Here is a 20,165-nt window from a genome sequence, read left to right on the forward strand (position 1 = left end):
CATTTGCATGAGTACCGGACTCCAAATGTATTCATTTGACAGTTAAGGTTTATGGAGGTATTGTTATAAATAACATGAACCCAAAAGGGGGATTGTAGAGAGCCATAAGAGTAACAATAATTTACTTATAAGTTTGATCTGTGTTCCTCACTTATGAGAGGAGGCAGGGAGTCTCAGGTGTGGTGGCTGCATCCATGGCAACATTGTCAACCAAACTTTGCAAGTCAGTGATGTCCTGAGTTAACAGCATCAAAATGTAACAACTGCTGTCTAACACAGTCAACGTATTGACCATGGAAATGAATTGACCACAAAAAGATGAATTAAATAACATTTACTTGCTCCAAAACAGACATATGGCAGTACAGATGACAGAAGAGATGAGCTTGTATTCATGTCATCCAGCAGCACATCTGGGTCTATACAGAACATGGGGAAATCTGCCATGTGGCTGCACTTGATAATGGTCACTAAAATATACACTAAGTATTGAGCAGCAGTTTCAATCTTAAAACAGACCAGAAGCCAAAGATATGATTGAGAAAACAAGAGTTTAGGACTCTGAGGAAATGTTCAAGCTTTAAAGTATGTACACGGCAAAAAACAAAAAGGGGGGTGTAGTCAAAAAGCCCAGAGGGGGAAGATGAGATGACAGGGAAAAACTGTTAAGGCGCAAGTGTAATTGCAGTTCCCATCAGAAGTCAAGAGGTAATGGTGATCACAATCAAAATGTCAACCAGATTATTCTTCACAGACTAAGAACTCAATCACTGACCAATTATAAGCTTAATATCCATGCAAACTCCCGAGGCAGACAGAGTAAACACCTGTTAAGAGTCACTGGACACTCCCATCACAGTAACACTTCAGATAGGAAGTCAACTTCTCCTGGACTGGTACACTGGATGAAAATTCTACAACTGTCAAGCTTGATTAAATATCAGTTTAGCCCCTGAGGATAAACAGCCCTCCCTGCTGGTCTACAGGAGAGGGACAGCCACATGGGAGCCAACCTAGCCATGGCTCATTAATAAAAGACAGCAGTTAATTCATGTTTAGGCTCTGAGTGGATAGAGGCCACAGGTGTCCCTGCTTACTGTTATAATCTGTAGATATTAAAGTCGGGATAAGGCACAGCAACCATCCCCTCCGAACAAATGAGCGCAAGTCAGGTGCCATGGTGGTTGAGATGCAAATACTAACTCAAAGAGCTCACGTCAACACAGAATACACCCATTTGGCAGAGCACAGGTTGAAAAAAGAAATTAAAAAAGTGAGAACAGAAATTCAACAAAACTGGAGAATTGTGACCCACCCGTGTCCTCCAAGTGCAACACTAAAACACTCAGTGCAGAGAACAGGCTCCCAAATGAGATGGAGGAGTGGAAGAGTGAAGGGTTGGAAACAGCATATTCCAGACTAGTTTTTGGTAAGGTGACAGTTGTTCCAAAGGACGAAAGACAGAACTGCTACACAGATCTACGTGAATCCAAGTAAAGGCCTGAATCCTGTCCAGACAGTCAGTACATAACCCCTGTAGGAGGAAGGAGCAGGAAAAACACCATCCAATCAAACAAACTAATGAACTATATACAAAAATATTGGGAGGCAAAACGTTTTAAAATAGAAACCCGTTGACACCATCACAACAGGAAGAAAAAGCTAATGCAAAAAGATTTTAAAAACTAAGATTTAAAAAATAGTGTTCAGCCAACCAATGAAGAGAATGCACAGAAGAAAAGACCTGAAATCAGATTTGACAATTATTTTCTTATAGTACAAGGTAACTCCCAGTTTTAAACAAAAGGATTTCCTGAATGAAAAAATTACATTAAAAAAAGATAAAACTTAAATTTACAAGCACACTGAAATCATATTTACAAAAAAAAGAAAAACATCAAACTCCCATACACTGGCACGCATTGTTATGTCCTGATTAGCAACAGGCTGCAACCCCAGCGCCCTCCAGGGGTCGCTGGCAGGAACACAAGTGAGAGACCACTGGACCACCAAGCCCAAACCTAAAAGCTGATTGGAGGAGCTCCGGGGTGAAATGGAGCCATGAGCCACATCCTGGCTGTTAATTGGCAACTCATACAAGAAGCTTTGATTGGTTTACATTAGAAGATACGCTTGCGTTTCAGGTAGGAGTCAGCATAGTGGCCCCCAAGGCCCTGGGAGTGTTGACCCACGTAGCCCCCTTCTGGGCTGGGCTCTGGAGACGGGATCAGACGCTTGTGACCACCAACGGGAGTCTACAGGGGGCAGAGACATAACCACTGTCAATGCCATGGTGAGAAATGGGGACAGAACAGGAAATGGCAGACAAACTTACAATGACAAAGAGGCACACTGACCTTCATCCCCAGATCAGATGGGTGTGTGTTAGAGTGGATCACCGGAGGCATGCCCACAGCCTGAACAGACAAACAGTGTTCAGTGATCAAAACAGAACCACAAAGCATTGGTCTCATCTAAAAAGGCACAATATGATTACCAGTGAAGACGGCCAGCTTGGGTCTTTGTGAGTGTAAAACTAAAAAAAAAGGAACAAACAGGCACAGTAAAGCCTGATCTATCCCTTCAACTTTGTCCACTCAAACACAAATATGCAATATCGAATATCCGCATTGACTTCACAGGATTTCGCTACAAAATCTCTGCAGGGCAATTCTCCGCCATTGTTTGTCATTGTTCTGCCAGCATGGCTACTGTGGTTATGCAACAAATGTGTGGCTTCAAGCATATCAGATAATGTGTTGTCCTTGGTCCACTCAGACGAATGCGGACAGACAGACTAAGCCAATCATTTCGATTAACATTTGCAGCCCAACTGTTTCATAACGTTTAGAACTTAGATTGTCCCCAACATGATGGGTGCTACGCGAGCCAACAGACTTTATTTTTAAATGTAACCTTTATTTAACTAGGCAAGTCAGTTAAGAACAAATTCTTATTTTCAATGACGGCCTAGGAACAGTGGGTTAACTGCCTGTTCAGGGGCAGAACGACAGATTTGTACCTTGTCAGCTCGGGGATTTGAACTTGCACCCTTCCGATTACTTGTCCAATGATCTAACCACGTCAAGACTAGAGGTCGACCGATTAGGATTTTTCAACGCCGATGCCGATAATTGGAGGACCAAAAAAGCCGATACCGATTAATCAGCCGATTTTTTTACATTTCTTTTGTAATAATGACAATTACAACATTACTGAATGAACACTTATTTTAAACTTAATATAAAACATCAATAACATCAATTTAGCCTCAAATAAATAATGAAACATGTTCAATTTGGTTTAAATAATGCAAAAACAAAGTGTTGTAGAAGTAATATGTGCCATGTAAAAATGTGTGCCATGTAAAAAAGCGAACATTTAAGTTCCTTGCTCAGAACATATGAAAGTTGGTGGTTCCTATTAACATGACTTCAATATTACAAGGTAAGAGGTTTTAGGTTGTAGTCAATATAGTATTTATAGGACCATTTCTCTCTATACCATTTGTATTTCATATACCTTTGACTATTGGATGTTCTTATAGGCACTATAGTATTGCCAGTAACAGTATAGCTTCCGTACCCCTCCTCGCCCCTACCTTGGCTCGAACCAGGAACACATCGACAACAGCCACACTCGAAGCATCGTTACCCATCGCTCCACAAAAGCCGCGGCCCTTGCAGCGCAAGGGGAATAACTACTCCAAATCTAAAAGTGAGTGACGTTTGAAACAGTATTAGCGCACACCCAGCTAACTAGCTAGGCATTTCACATTGGTTACACCAGCCATTAGGCTGATAGCGCTGTTTATGACTTCAAGCCTGTGCTTGCGAAGAGCTGCTGGCAAAACGCACGAAAGTGCTGTTTGAATGAATGATTACAGGCCTGCTGCTGCTCAGTCAGACTGCTCTATCAAATCAGACTTGATTATAACACAGAAATACGAGCCTTGGTCATTAATATGATCAAATCCAAAAACTATAATTACAAAAACAAAACGTTTGTAATTTCAGTGAAATACGGAACCAGTTGGTATTTTATCTAACGGGTGGCATCCCTAAGTATAATTATTCTTGTTACATTGCACAACCTTCAATGTACTTCCGGCACTGACAGAGATGGCCGCCTCGCTTCTCGTTCCTAGGAAACTATGCAGTTTTATTTACGTGTTATTACTTACATTAGTACCCCAGGTCATCTTAGGTTTCATTACATACAGTCAAGAAGAACTACTGAATATAAGACCAGCGTCAACTCACCATCAGTACGACCAAGAATATGACTTTCGCGAAGCGGATCCTGTGTACTGCCTTTCACTCAGGACAACGGAATGGATCCCAGCCGGCGACCCAAAAAACCAACTTCGTAAAAGGGGGAAACGGAGCGGTCTTCTGGTCAGACTCCGGAGACGGGCACATCGTGCACCACTCCCTAGCATTCTTCTCGCCAATGTCCAGTCTATTGACAACAAGGTTGATGAAATCCGAGCAAGGGTAGCATTCCAGAGGGACATCAGAGACTGACGTTCTTTGCTTCACGGAAACATGGCTCACTGGAGAGACGCTATCGGAATCGGTGCAGCCAGCGGGTTTCTCCACGCATCGCGCCGACAGAAACAAACATCTTTCTGGTAAGAAGAGGGGCGGGGGCGTATGCTTCATGGTTAACGTGACGTGGTGTGATCATAACAACATACAGGTACTCAAGTCCTTCTGTTCACCTGATTTAGAATTCCTCACAATCAAATGTCGACTGCATTATCTACCAAGGGAATTCTCTTCGATTATAATCACAGCCGTATATATTCCACCCCAAGCAGACACATCGATGGCTCTGAACGAACTTTATTTGACTCTTTGCAAACTGGAATCCGTTTATCCGGAGGCTGCATTCATTGTAGCTGGGGATTTTAACAAGGCTAATCTGAAAACAAGACTCCCTAAATTTTATCAGCATATCGATTGCGCAACCAGGGCGGGAAAAACCTTGGATCATTGCTATTCCAACTTCTGCGACGCATATAAGGCCCTGCCCCGCCCTCCTTTCGGAAAAGCTGACCACGACTCCATTTTGTTGATCCCTGCCTACAGACAGAAACTAAAACAAGAAGCTCCCACGCTGAGGTCTGTTCACACTCCAAGACTGCTTTCATCACGTGGACTGGGATATGTTCCGTATTGCGTCAGACGACAACATTGACGAATACGCTGATTCGGTGTGCGAGTTCATTAGAACGTGCGTTGAATATGTCGTTCCCATAGCAACGATTAAAACATTCCCAAACCAGAAACCATGGATTGATGGCAGCATTCGCGTGAAACTGAAAGTGCGAACCACTGCTTTTAATCAGGGCAAGGTGACTGGAAACATGACCTAATACAAACAGTGTAACTATTCCCTCCGCAAGGCAATCAAACAAGCTAAGTGTCAGTATAGAGACAAAGTAGAATCTCAATTCAACGGCTCAGACACAAGAGGTATGTGGCAGGGTCTACAGTCAATCACGGATTACAAAAAGAAAACCAGCACTGTCACGGACCAGGATGTCTTGCTCCCAGGCAGACTAAATAACTTTTTGCCCGCTTTGAGGACAATACAGTGCCACTGACACTGCCCAAAACTAAAACATGCGGACTCTCCTTCACTGCAGCCGATGTGAGGAAAACATTTAAACGTGTCAACCCTCGCAAGGCTGCAGGCCCAGACGACATCCCCAGCCACGCCCTGAGAGCATGCGCAGACCAGCTGGCTGGTGTGTTTACGGACATATTCAATCAATCCCTATCCCAGTCTGTTGTTCCCACATGCTTCAAGAGGGCCACCATTGTTCCTGTTCCCAAGAAAGCTAAGGTAACTGAGCTAAACGACTACCGCCCCATAGCACTCACTTCCGTCATCATTAAGTGCATTGAGATACTAGTCAAGGACCATATCACCCTACCTGACACCCTAGACCCACGCCAATTTGCTTACTGCCCAAATAGGTCCACAGACAATGCAATCTCAACCACACTGCACACTGCCCTAACCCATCTGGACAAGAGGAATACCTACGTGAGAATGCTGTTCATCGACTACAGATCGGCATTTAACACCATAGTGCCCTCCAAGCTCGAGACCCTGGGTCTCGACCCCGCCCTGTGCAACTGGGTACTGGACTTCCTGACAGGCCACCCTCAGGTGGTGAGGGTAGGCAACAACATTTCCACCCCACTGATCCTCAACACTGGAGCCCCACAAGGGTGCCTTCTGAGCCCTCTCCTGTACTCTGTTCACCCACGACTGCGTGGCCACGCACGCCTCCAACTCAATCATCAAGTTTGCGGACACCACAAGTGGTAGGCTTGATTACCAACAACGACGAGACGGCCTACAGAGAGGAGGTGAGGGCCCTCGGAGTGTGGTGTCAGGAAAATAACCTCACACTCAACGTCAACAAAATTAAGGAGATGATTGTGGACTTCAGGAAACAGCAGAGGGAACACCCCCCTATCCACATTGATGGGACAGTAGTGGAGAGGGTAGTAAGTTAAGTTTGAGAGCAACAAGAAAATTTAAAAAGCATTAGATAGGAAGTGATGCATTGCATGACTAATTTCTCACTGTATAGTCACTTAAGATCACAGCGATCAGGCTAGCCTGTTTTCCCAGCCGCTTTACATCCGTGACAGAGACACAATGGCCGTGAGAAGAGAGACTACGTTCAGACATGCTTGATAATAAAACAAATAATAAAACAGGACACACATGCCTGTCAGGAAAATAACCTCACACTCAACGTCAACAAAACTAAGGAGATGATTGTGGACTTCAGGAAACAGCAGAGGGAACACCCCCCTATCCACATCGATGGAACAGTAGTGGAGAGGGTAGCAAGTTTTAAGTTCCTCGGCATACACATCACAGACAAACTGAATTGGTCCACCCACACAGACAGCATCGTGAAGAAGGCGCAGCAGCGCCTCTTCAACCTCAGGAGGCTGAAGAAATTTGGCTTGTCACCAAAAGCACTCACAAACTTCTACAGATGCACAATCGAGAGCATCCTGGCGGGCTGTATCACCGCCTGGTACTGCAACTGCTCCGCCCACATCCGTAAGGCTCTCCAGAGGGTAGTGAGGTCTGCACAACGCATCACCGGGGGCAAACTACCTGCCCTCCAGGACACCTACAACACCCGATGTCACAGGATGTCACAGGAAGGCCATAAAGATCAAGGACAACAACCACCCGAGCCACTGCCTGTTCACCCCGCTATCATCCAGAAGGCGAGGTCAGTACAGGTGCATTAAAGCTGGGACCGAGAGACAGAAGCTTTTTTTCAATCTCAAGACCATCAGACTGTTAAAACAGCCACCACTAACATCGAGTGGCTGCTGCCAACACACTGACTCAACTCCAGCCACTTTAATAATGGGAATTGATGGGAAATGTAAAATATATCACTAGCCACTTTAAACAATGCTACCTAATATAATGTTTACATACCCTACATTATTCATATCATATGTATATACTGTACTCTATATCTACTGCATCTTTATGTAATACATGTATTACTAGCCACTTTAAACTATGCCACTTTGTTTACATACTCATCTCATATGTATATACTGCACTCAATACCATCTACTGTATCTTGCCTATGCCGCTCTGTACCATCACTCACTCATATATCTTTATGTACATATTCTTATCCCCTTACACTTGTAAGGTAGTAGTTTTGGAATTGTTAGCTAGATTACTTGTTGGTTATTACTGCATTGTCGGAACTAGAAGCACAAGCATTTCGCTACACTCGCATTAACATCTGCTAACCATGTGTATGTGACAAATAAAATTTGATTTGAATTATATATATATATATATATATATATATATATGCCATTTAGCAGACGCTTTTATCCAAAGCGACTTACAGTCATGTGTGCATACATTCTACGTATGGGTGGTCCCGGGGATCGAACCCACTACCCTGGCGTTACAAGCGCCATGCTCTACCAACTGAGCTACAGAAGGACCATAACATTCTGGCAAATTAGTTTGCAATGAGCCAGGCAGCCCAAACGGTTGCATATACCCCGACTCTGCGTGCAATGAACACAAGAGAAATGACACTATTTCACCTGGTTAATATTGCCTGCTAAACTGGATTAGTTTTACTAGTGATTCTGATTTTTTCATATTTTATAAGATAAGTTTAATGCTAGCTAGCAATTTACCTTGGCTTCTACTGCATTCGCGTAACAGGCAGGCTACTTGTGGAGTGCAATGGTTAGAGCGTTGGACTAGTTAACTGTGCGGTTGCAAGATTGAAATCCCTGAGCTGACAAGGTGAAAATCTGTCGTCCTGCCCATGAACAAGGCAGTTAATCAACAGTTCCTAGGCTGTCATTGAAAATAAGAATGTGTTGTTAACTGACTTGCCTAGTTAAATAAAAGGTATATAAAAAATAATATCGGCCTTTCCGATTAATCGGTCGACCTCTCCGCTAAGTCTAAATAACAGACGTCAACCTTTATATTTTGATCACACTCAATCATCATTAGATCGGTTGATTACATTGGGAAGAGGCAGAGAGAAAGTCTAAGCAGCATTGGGGGTGGGCATCAGTGTGGGCCTACCTTGTTGAGATGGCTGGAGGGGAGGCTGCCGGGGGCGGGTGCCACCGAGCTGTAGTAGGAAGACGAGGGCGGGCTGGGGGGGTAACTATAGTGGGAGGAGGCCTGCTCACTGTAGCCGGGGTGGCCAAACCGCTAGAGACATTCATCATGTTATTCTATGCTGCATGTACAGTTCTACATGCATATAAAAAAAAATTAAAGACTACAAAGGGGAGTAGAGATTGAAAAGGCAAGAGTTGCCTCAGTTTGAAGGCTGGATGTGAATAGTGGAGATGGTTTAGTGTCTTACCTGCTGTCCGAACCCTGCCAGAGCTCCCGTGTCCAGAGCCTCCTGCTGTTCATACAGATGGCCCAGAGGATCCTGGGAAGAGAGGAGCCAGACGCCATTAAACCTACTGCTCATATAACCAAGTTAAGACTGTACTGTACACTTAAACCACAGCTTTAAGCTTTTTGGTGGCACATCTGGCTAGTACATTGTCAAGAGGGCAGTCCCGTGTTTGTGAGGCAGAAGACCCTAGGTTCAAACCATTGTGAGGACAGGGTTGCTAGACAGGGAGAAAGTGGTGCTGATAAGCAGGCCCACTTTGTTCCGTCACACTAGAAAAGTCCATGCACTGACCACTGGGCAGCCAGAGCTAGAAAACCCACCGGTGGTCACAATGACCTTAACCAAGACAGCAGTGTCCTCGGATATCAAATAAACATCAATGACCAGGCATTCTATCACAACATCAGCCATGCCAGGCAGTAGGCCTGGACAGTAAAGGTTAGAGGATAAGGGGGACCTACCTGGTGTATTGGGGGGTAGTCTGGGGTGTAGGACTCCTGGTAGCGCAGCCTGTAGTTACAGTGGATGTTCTGTGTGCGCTGGTTGGATGAGTTGCCTAGCGCTGGTCTCTTCCTGTAAGGGTGGGGCCTGCAGTTGGTGCCTGAGTGAAGGACGGCAGGAATGGAAAATGTCAAAAACCCTACAGGTCAATACTGGGAAGGAATCAGAGTCAAACTTCACAGTATGCAGACAGTAGGAGGGGCAGCTCACCTGATGGGAACAGGCTGTGGACATTGAAGGGGTGCTGGGGAAGATTCACATCGTTGGGAGGGTGTCCTAGTATGGACAACTATTGGAGAAGTCACAAAAATAAAAAAAATATTAAATTAAAATCAGGGGACTTGATGTTATGTAATGAGGCACAATGACTTGAGCATCCCTCCTAGGAGGGACAATATTAGAAAAGTATACAGAGTATTTTAATCATACCCCAGGTGCTGTAGGCCCCTCTGCCCCCATCACTCCACCCAGGTGGGAGATGGACATGCCCTGGAGAGTGGGGGAGGGGTTCTGGGAGAAGCTGGTGGGAGACTCTCTGCCCGAGGGTCGACCCATAGAGTGGGGGTTTATGGGTCCCATAAGGTCTGACTGGAGGCCCAGGGATGGAACCACAGCGCCTGGGGACAGGAGACAAACACCTTATTAATATAACAAACACCCCATCACTACACTGTAGAGAGCCCTGAGATCACACAAAATCAATGCACTGAAAATCAATACAACACTAACACAGTAAATAACCTAGATGTAATACGTACTGCCCAAAGCCACTACATGTGTAAAGAATCTTTAATGTAAATCACTAACAGACCAGCAGGGCTAGCAGAGCATGCATCAATGTAGGGCATTGCTGTATGTGATAAATAATTCAAACTAGAGAAACGGCCACTAGTGAGTTGTATTGGCAATACAAAATAGACTTTAGACATGCCAATAAAGTATTTTAAAATGAGATGAATGGAAGGCCAAACCTTGAGGCAGGTCTCCCAGCAGATGGACTCCCTGCTGGAGAGGCATAGCAGCCAGAAGGGTGTCCCCCATCAGTCCTGCCTGTAGGAGACACGAGTTACACACACCTCAGTGACCCACAAGAGGATAAAACAAACAGTCTACATACCAGATATTTACTGAACCAAAAATATCACATTTAAGAATTATGTCAGTCAACAGAATACACAGTAAAACCAAACCATTAATATTACTAGAAAAACACCTCAAAAAGAACACAGCAGAAAGAAACACTTCCCAGAGGAAGAGCATTTACCAGCTTTGGTTTAGGGAGCAGTCCCTTCACGACAAACCTATATCAACCACACGCACATCTACACACACACGCTCAGTGATCACTCACACAGGGAAGTAGTCGATTCTCTTTATTGTGCAGCACCTGAGCCCAGAGAAGATGATTTCCCAAAAAGGCTTGCTGATAGTAGAGGAGAGAATAAAGTAGGAGAAGTGTGGATGAGAGAGACTAATGAACCAACATAAGAGGGGAGAGGAGCTGGAGGTGAGAGGTGTTGAGTATGCAGGGTATGGTATGCAGGGTACCTGTTGAACTTGGGCCTGGTTCTGGAGGAGGAGCTGGAGCAGAGCAGCAGAGAGGGCGGGGTTAGCCAGCAGCGGCATGGTGGGAGCAGCACCAAGGAGACCTGCAGAGACCATTTGACCTTAGGACCTGACAACCTATTATTTCACCACGCATTAAAGGTGCAATATGCATCCTTCTTGCTAAAATTCTAATAATTTGCCTAATTTCAGTTTGTCACAAAACAAGCAAGTGTAGAGAATCATTGTGTGACCTAAACCGCTGTGAAATAAAAACAGAAAAAAAAACTGAGAAGCATAGAAATTGTGCACATAGAAAAAACCTTTCATTTCCCAGCCTTGCTTACAATGAGAATGACAGATCTTTAACTCACATTCTATGTGAATTTGGTCGGTTCGCCGAAAAAGTTATCCATTGCAGCTTAAAAGCACGTGTCAATCTCATTCCACAGAATATCTACAGGGTTTGGCTCCTCCTTTGTACGTGTATAATGAATTAAGGTCACTAATTAGTAAGGAACTCCCCTCACCTGGTTGTCTAGGTCTTAATTGAAAGGAAAAACAGACACTCTGCCCATCATGAAATTAGTTTGACACCCCTGCTTTAAAGCATAAACACCAGGGTAAGAGACTCATACCATACATTGTCATCCTTTAGGAAATGGCATGATCTTAATCACCTTGTTTCCTGCCCTGGGTGAGGGGGTTGAGCAGCATCTTGAGGGTGGCAGGGTTACTGAGGCCTGTGAGGATCTGCATGGCTGTGGGCTCAGGGAGGAGACCTTTCCCACGGTTCAGGGCCTGTGGAGAGGGAAGAGGAGGACAGCCATTCAGAACAGTTGTTTTACCACAGTAACATAAGGGAGTAATAGTTCAAACGTCTGGTGTGGCAACCAAGAAGTCTTTACCATGGTCTGGGCAGCGATGAGGGCAGCCAGCATGCTCCGTCCCGGGGGTCCAGGGGCACAGAAGGAGACCCGGATGTGGGTCCCACCTAGCGCCCTGCCGTCAGCCTCTCTCTGCACCTGCTCAGCCATCTCTGCCGAGGAGAACTCCAACACGGCAAACCGCCGGAAACTGTCATCCTGGCCCTGAGCCAACTGAATAAAGGAACATTCAGTTAAATATGCATTCCTTATGCAAATCAGTCCAAAACTAATGACTATGCCTTGGTTCTGCCAAATTCACTACATTCACTTCATTCTGTTTGCCATTGAAATAGGTTTACGCAGAGAATTCAGTAATATTAAACTTCTTGACATTGTTAAAAACACCATCCACACAATGATAACTTTCCATACAGCAATTCGTAGAAAGGAGTATTTGATACAATGATAGACAGTAGGTGGGATTAAACTGAATCATGCCCAGCGGCATCCTGTAATATAAAGTAGAGAAAATACTTCAGACTTCATGTCCAAATTTCTCTAGTTTGCCACAGCTACGACTGGAGTCTCAACTTTTAAAAGCAATTACCAATCAATGATCTAAAACAATAAGTAATAAACAATGTATCAAGACCAAGTGAGCTATGGAAAAAATCATGAGCTTCATATTCCCGAGTTAGCCTGTCCAATAATTAAATTGCCTCACTCGCACTATTACACAACAGTGTTCTGCCAGACCTCAAACTACTGTGCCCTATAGGTATATGAATGAGTGTATGCGGTGCCAAAAGGACAGTGCGGTCTCATTCCAGAAAAGCCTGTAGGGCCAGAGGCCTGCTGACTGACACCACCTGGGAGTCAGGTGGTCATCACCATAGAAACCAGCAATGCTCATTGCTAAAGAAACAGAGTGGCCACAGGAAAAGCAGGTCAAAGGTGAGGGCTCGAAAGCCAGATTCATACAAAAATACTCAATCCATATCCACCTCCTTTATGTGAACTTCAAGACCCTGACATCACTACGGATGCCCCATGTTACATGATAACACAGCTCTGCTACAAGGTTCAGATGGTTACCTCAAACAGATGTGTCAAACACACTGGCTCAGTGTAAAACAAAAGCAGTTGCCAGTGTTTCCCCTACATGAACTTAGCAGCAGTCCACCACCATTTTTAAAAGTGGCCACCACTGACAAAATGTAATATATAACAAATAAAAATACTTCAGGACAGTAAAACATTCAGTGTAAACTTAAACCAGACATAAAGTATGTAGACAAGACAATGGAGCTAAACTACACTGCGAAAACAAATAAAGGGAACACTAAAATAACACATCCTGGATCTGAATGAATGAAATATTCTTATTAAATACTTTTTTTTTTTTTTTTACATAGTTGAATGTGCTGACAACAAAAACACAAAAATGATCAATGGAAATCAAATGCATCAACCCATGGAGGTCTGGATTTGGAGTCACACTCAAAATAAAAGTGGAAAACCACACTACAGGCTGATCCAACTTTGATGTAATGTCCTTAAAACAAGTCAAAATGAGGCTCAGTAGTGTGTGTGGCCTCCACGTGCCTGTATGACCTCCCTACAACGCCTGGGCATGCTCCTGATGAGGTGGCGGATGGTCTCCTGAGAGATCTCCTCCCAGACCTGGACTAAAGCATCCGCCAACTCCTGGACAGTCTGTGGTGCAACGTGGCGTTGGTGGATGGAGCGAGACATGATGTCCCAGATGTGCTCAATTGGATTCAGGTCTGGGGAACGGGCGGGCCGGTCCATAGCATCAATGCCTTCCTCTTGCAGGAACTGCTGACACACTCCAGCCACATGAGGTCTAGCATAGTCTTGCATTAGGAGGAACCCAGGGCCAACCGGACCAGCATATGGTCTCACAAGGGGTCTGAGGATCTCATCTCGGTAACTAATGGCAGTCAGGCTACCTCTGGCGAGCACATGGAGGGCTGTGCGGCCCCCCAAAGAAATGCCACCCCACACCATGACTGACCCACCGCTAAACCTGTCATGCTGGAGGATGTTGCAGGCAGCAGAACGTTCTCCATGGCGTCTCCAGACTCTGTCACGTCTGTCACGTGCGCAGTGTGAACCTGCTTTCATCTGTGAAGAGCACAGGACGCCAGTGGCGAATTTGCCAATCTTGGTGTTCTCTGGCAAAAGCCAAACGTCTTGCACGGTGTTGGGCTGTAAGCACAACCCCCACCTGTGGACGTCGGGCCCTCATGGAATCTGTTTCTGACCGTTTGAGCAGACACATGCACATTTGTGGCCTGCTGGAGGTCATTTTGCAGGGCTCTAGCAGTGCTCCTCCTTGCACAAAGGCGGAGGTAGCGGTTCTGCTGCTGGGTTGTTGCCCTCCTACGGCCTCCTCCACGTCTCCCGATGTACTGGCCTGTCTCCTGGTAGCGCCTCCATGCTCTGGACACTACGCGGACAGAAACAGCAAACCTTCTTGCCACAGCTCACATTGATGTGCCATCCTGGATGAGCTGCACTACCTGAGCCACTTGTGTGGGTTGTAGACTCCGTCTCACGCTACCACTAGAGTGAAAGCACCGCCAGCATTCAAAAGTGACCAAAACATCAGCCAGGAAGCATAGGAACTGAGAAGTGGTCTGTGGTCACCACCTGCAGAACCACTCCTTTATTGGGGGTGTCTTGCTAATTGCCTATAATTTCCACCTGTTGTCTATTCCATTGGCACAACAGCATGTGAAATGTATTGTCAATCAGTGTTGCTTCCTAAGTGGACAGTTTGAATTCACAGAAGTGTGATTGACTTAGAGTTACATTGTGTTGTTTAAGTGTTCCCTTTATTTTTTTTGAGCGCTATATATATATATATATATATATATATATATATATACACACACACACACACATATATAGTGGGGCAAAAAAGTATTTAGTCAGCCACCAATTGTGCAAGTTCTCCCACTTAAAAAGATGAGGCCTGTAATATTCATCATAGGTACACTTCAACTATGACAGACAAAAATTAGATTTTTTTTTAAATCCAGAAAATCACATTGTAGGATTTTTTATGCATTTATTTGCAAATTATGGTGGAAAATAAGTATTTGGTCACCTACAAACAAGCAAGATTTCTGGCTCTCACAGACCTGTAACAACTTCTTTAAGAGGCTCCTCTGTCCTCCACTCGTTACCTGTATTAATGGCACCTGTTTGAACTTGTTATCAGTATAAAAGACACCTGTCCACAACCTCAAACAGTCACACTCTAAACTCCACTATGGCCAAGACCAAAGAACTGTCAAAGGACACCAGAAACAAAATTGTAGACCTGCACCAGGCTGGGAAGACTGAATCTGCAATAGGTAAGCAGCTTGGTTTGAAGAAATCAACTGTGGGAGCAATTATTAGGAAATGGAAGACATACAAGACCACTGATAATCTCCCTCGATCTGGGTCTCCACGCAAGATCTCACCCCGTGGGGTCAAAATGATCAGCAGAACGGTGAGCAAAAATCCCAGATCCACACAGGGGGACCTAGTGAATGACCTGCAGAGAGCTGGGACCAAAGTAACAAAGCCTACTATCAGTAACACACTACGCCGCCAGGGACTCAAAACCTGCAGTGCCAGATGCTTCCCCCTGCTTAAGCCAGTACATGTCCAGGCCCGTCTAAAGTTTGCTAGAGAGCATTTGGATGATCCAGAAAAAGATTGGGAGAATTCATCTGACCATATGACAACCAAAATACAACTTTTTGGTAAAAACTCAACTCGTCGTGTTTGGAGGAAAAAGAATGCTGAGTTGCATCCAAAAAACACCATACCTACTGTGAAGCATGGGGGTGGAAACATCATGCTTAGGGGCTGTTTTTCTGCAAAGGGACCAGGACTACTGATCTGTGTAAAGGAAAGAATGAATGGGGCCATGTATCGTGAGATTTTGAGTGTAAACCTCCTTCCATCAGCCAGGGCATTGAAGATGTTACGTGGCTGGGTCTTTCAGCATGACAATGATCCCAAACACACCGCCTGGGCAACGAAGGAGTGGCTTCGTAAGAAGCATTTCAAGGTCCTGGAGTGGCCTAGCCAGTCTCCAGATCTCAACCCCATAGAAAATCTTTGGAGGGAGTTACAGAAAACATTTGACCTCTGTCATTGCCAACAAAGGGTTTATAACAAAGTATTGAGAAACTTTTGTTATTCACCAAATACTTATTTTCCACCATAATTTGCAAATAAATTCATTAAAAATCCTACAATGTGATTTTCTGGATTTTTTTTCTCTCATTTTGTCTGTCATTGTTGAAGTGTACCGATGATAAATTACAGGCCTCATCTTTTTAAGTGGGAGAACTTGCACAATTGGTGGCTGACTAAATACTTTTTTGCCCCACTGTATATAAAACCAAGATCTTTAACTAACAAGCAAAGTAAAAACAGTCCAGGACAATCTAAAATTCCAAAAAATGTCATGGTGTTGGCATTCCATTGATTTTGTTATACGTTTGAGTCATCCAGATTGCTTTTACAATTTTCTTATGCTATGGCAAAGTGTATAATAGCTCTAAAACTGCTAATTTTCTCTGCCCAATGGCAAAATGTGTAGAACTGCAGGACATTAGCTTAAAACAAAATGGTGTTTGAGGCCAAGAGGGCCTCTAATACCGTGCCATTAGCCATGCCCACGCTAACTCTGCCACCACTGCTTAAAAAAAACCTAGAGGGAAACAGTTGGAACAGCTTTCATGACAAAAGTAAAAAGTAGTGTCAAAAGTACAAGCAGGCATGTTCTGCTTGCTACTAGAGTATACTGGAGCCACAGATACAAATTGAACTGAGAAAAGCTACTAGATATACACTATTCATGAGAGTCAGATACACATGTTAAATCCTCTGAAAATATCAGGTTAAGTTTGTATGAGAGGGCGTTGGAGTTCCTGTCCGCATGTGACTGACCTGGCAGAAGATGGGTGCGTGCGTGTCGGCCAGGGCATTGCTGAGGTCCTGGGCAGTCAGCAGGCTGGGGGGCAGACGGTCCACACAGAGACACCTGGAGTGCAGCAGGAGGTAGGTGAGGGAGCCCACCTCAGTCCAGTGGACGTACAGCATCCTTGAGCCCAGCTGCTTCCCCAGCAGCTCAGACTTAGCCCTAGCAGCAGAGTCCTTCTTCATGTACTCCACAAAGCCGTAGCCCTTGGAGTGGCCAGTGGAGGCGCTGTGGACAAGGAAGCAGCGCTCTAGGTTGCCGAAGGGTCTCACCAGCTCCTCAAACTGCTGCTGGGAGAAAGCGTGGGGCAGGTTGGCGATGCACAGCAGCGCGTCGGTGGGCTGCAGCTGCACAGAGATCTCCCTCTCCCGGAGCATGTGCTGGTGGAACTCTTTGATGGCACATTGTGCCTGCTCCCCATGGAGCAGTGTGATGAAAGCTGGGGGAGGAGAACATGAGCTAAGACCTCGTGAAGAAATATGTGGAAGGTTACATTGCTCAAAATAGGAAGAGAGTTGAGGAATCTGTCTAGCTCGGTCAGAGAGCCTGCTGCATCCAAGTAGTCTTACTGGAATTTATATTTTACTTACCTGTTCCCTTGTATTTGTCCACAAAGCAGTACTTCAAATCATAGTTGCGCAATAGCTCATGAACCTCCTGAAAGGGAGAAAGTGTGGTTAGCTACAGTCAGCGTTATATTTTTTACCACAGCATTCTCCAGCCAACATTTTTAAAAGCCCTCCTTGGCCAGAGATAATTTCGCTTTTTTTTTTTCTCCCCCTTGCAATTGTACACATCTTGCCTGGGCTTATGCAGTGTTATGCCATTCTCCCCATCTAGTTTATACTTTTGTGATTGTTGGTTCTATCACATTTTTGGGCATGGAAGCAACAATTTAGCAGTGATAGCCCACCGCTGCTAAACTAATAACTTACCCTAAATGAATACCATTACATTAATACATTAATGTGTTATTCTTCTCCAATTACCACAGAACACTTCAAATGTGATATTCCCAGATTAGTACAGGTCTACTTTTAACCATACAATGGTGTAGTATTGTAGGCATAAATTAAGCTTAAAATTAAGTGTTAAACACTAAAATCACTTGAGAGCATGACAAACGAATGTGATGTGTTAACATCCCTAATCCAAAGCATCTGTTGTGTAGCTCCATCTACATGTATACTTTTATTCACTGACCAGCTTTCCATTATTATTATTGGGGGGGGGTCCGAAACATGTTGCTATCAGTTTTTCTAAATGTCCAATTAGGGATAGTGGGATATTGGCAAGTGCTTTCCACAACAATATACGAGTATACACCATCTGTAGTGCCTAAATGCTCATCGGTATTGATATTTTTTTTTTTTTTAAATAGAATGATTGCTTGCTTACAACAGGTGTCTTTGCCAACATGTAACAAAAGCAAAGTCATCCCTAGCTATTGGGCAATGGTGGAAAACAGTTGCCCAGTCACTGTGATAGGAGAAATGGTTGTTCCACAACGCTTTGCCTGTTCCACAAACGAATCGCAATGCTGTCTAGCATTTTCTGAAAACGGCTACGTTCCCTCTACACCTTCAACCCTTTGTCACTGCTACTCACGTTCCCATCTCGAACTCCCAATATGCACCCAGGCAAACAATGAAACGCGCACAGGCCACAGTTCCCCACGAGTCAAGCATGTTCCAACTTTTTATTTCCAGGGACATGAAGTTTGTTTCAATGAGGGAAATTAACTGAAAATATTTTAACACGACACGTTTGAACCAGTCACATACAATGCATGTCAATCCATAGCCTGACAATTACTAGTCAAAACAAAACAAACAGTTTTGCTAACGTTAGCAACTAGCATTGCCTTTCCGCACGAGGATTTTAATTCTGCACTTTCAACTTGTCCATTAACCACGCGTGATGCTGGAGTGGGCAATTGCAGCCAGGCCGTGAATAACCACCAAACATCACCTACCACGTCCCAGATACGTTGAGACCTCAAAGTTTATTCGCGACATAATTAGGAAAGACAATTAGTCAACAAAGCATTGTTAGTTACTAGGAAACTATGCTAGCTAACGGTAAGAGAAGCTAGCTAGAAATATAGAAATCACCAAAAGCCAGCGAACCCAGTTAAATTACTGGTAAAAAAGCTAGATGTCAATTTAATGGCAAGGGTATGGTAATTTATTTTTTATATTTATTAGATTCAACAGCTGCAGCCTGGGCTTGACATGATCTGATGCAATTACTGACCCGCGTTAGCTTTTTCTAACGCTTGTGAAGACTAAAAGGAAGTTTGGGAAACTTACCTGATTGCTAACATCGGATGGCAGGTTTTTAATTATGATTTTCCGGCGATTGTAAAACTCTCGACGAGTTCTGTCCAAGCGACTCTCAATCTCTTCAGGACTAAGCGTCGTCAACTCTTCATCGACCCTTCGCTGACACTTGTTGTCCGATGATGCACCCCCATCACTGGGCTCGAGTTCGGGATCCCTGGACACCCAATTCTCGTGTTCGACAGCGGGGTCATAGTTTTCGTGAAATGGACGGCTAGCGAAATTGGGCCCTGCATTTGGATTTTCTTCTCTGGCAACTTCGCTAACGGACGCCGCGGCCTCCATCACTTTTGCTTGGGAAGTTTTCTGAAACTGACAACACCGTCAGATTTGAGCAGTTTAAACAATACACACATGGGCGCAACTCGGTTTCTAATTGGACGAGAGGATGCATTATTTTTATAATACGTCATGAGCGGGGCGGGTAGTTGTACTGTAGCTTGCCTGTCATATATCAAAACCAGTGATGCCCACTGCAAGTTCAACAAACCCACATGATCCAGTACATTGAATTGAATTACCGGTATGAAAATACGGAGAAAATCACTATATAATTTCTGATTCAATAGAAGTTTAGGTATTTTCATTATATTCAGCTGTGTATGTCCATGATTGACAGAGAAATATGTACTTTATTTTAGAAAAGCTCAACTCATTGGGAAAATATTTAGGCATAAAATCAAATTAGCTTTCGCCTCTTGGCACACTGGACCTTAGCATTTTTTATCTTACACGACCTGAGTAGGCAGTTTGCTCAAGTTGACAAACACAAGAAAACTACCCTTTGCTTTGCACTCAACACCCTTTTTAAAAATAAATACACAACTGGTCATTTACATTCAGTGAAAGTGTTATAAATGATGAGCTAACCATTTACAACCTGCATTTTTTGGACTTTGGTCAAATTGATTAAACACAGTGATACACAGGGATACAAA

The 20,165-nt window shown here is 44.2% G+C and overlaps 1 protein-coding gene across 2 annotated transcripts; it reads right to left on the reverse strand.

The window, feature by feature from the left end:
• Positions 1–319: 319 nt before the first annotated feature.
• Positions 320–19,591, reverse strand: LOC118384539 (ribonucleoprotein PTB-binding 1-like). Of its 2 annotated transcripts, XM_052518821.1 has the most exons (15): positions 19,198–19,591; positions 17,476–17,542; positions 16,855–17,324; positions 11,914–12,105; positions 11,686–11,806; positions 11,009–11,109; positions 10,432–10,510; positions 9,890–10,077; positions 9,671–9,749; positions 9,421–9,560; positions 8,918–8,989; positions 8,629–8,760; positions 2,498–2,536; positions 2,358–2,417; positions 320–2,255 (listed from the first exon to the last, which is right to left on the reverse strand). In XM_052518821.1, exons 1-15 carry the CDS (start codon positions 19,510–19,512, stop codon positions 2,121–2,123), a joined length of 2,190 nt encoding a protein of 729 aa, XP_052374781.1. In that variant the 5' UTR covers positions 19,513–19,591; the 3' UTR covers positions 320–2,120. The 2 variants fall into 2 exon arrangements, with proteins under 2 accessions (XP_052374781.1, XP_035627043.1); XM_035771150.2 differs by lacking the exon at positions 2,498–2,536 and having other exon boundaries at positions 19,198–19,590.
• Between the last annotated feature and the right edge of the window lie 574 nt (positions 19,592–20,165).

This window comes from Oncorhynchus keta, chromosome 5 (genome assembly GCF_023373465.1).
Source record: "Oncorhynchus keta strain PuntledgeMale-10-30-2019 chromosome 5, Oket_V2, whole genome shotgun sequence".
In the NCBI taxonomy this organism is placed as follows: domain Eukaryota; kingdom Metazoa; phylum Chordata; class Actinopteri; order Salmoniformes; family Salmonidae; genus Oncorhynchus; species Oncorhynchus keta.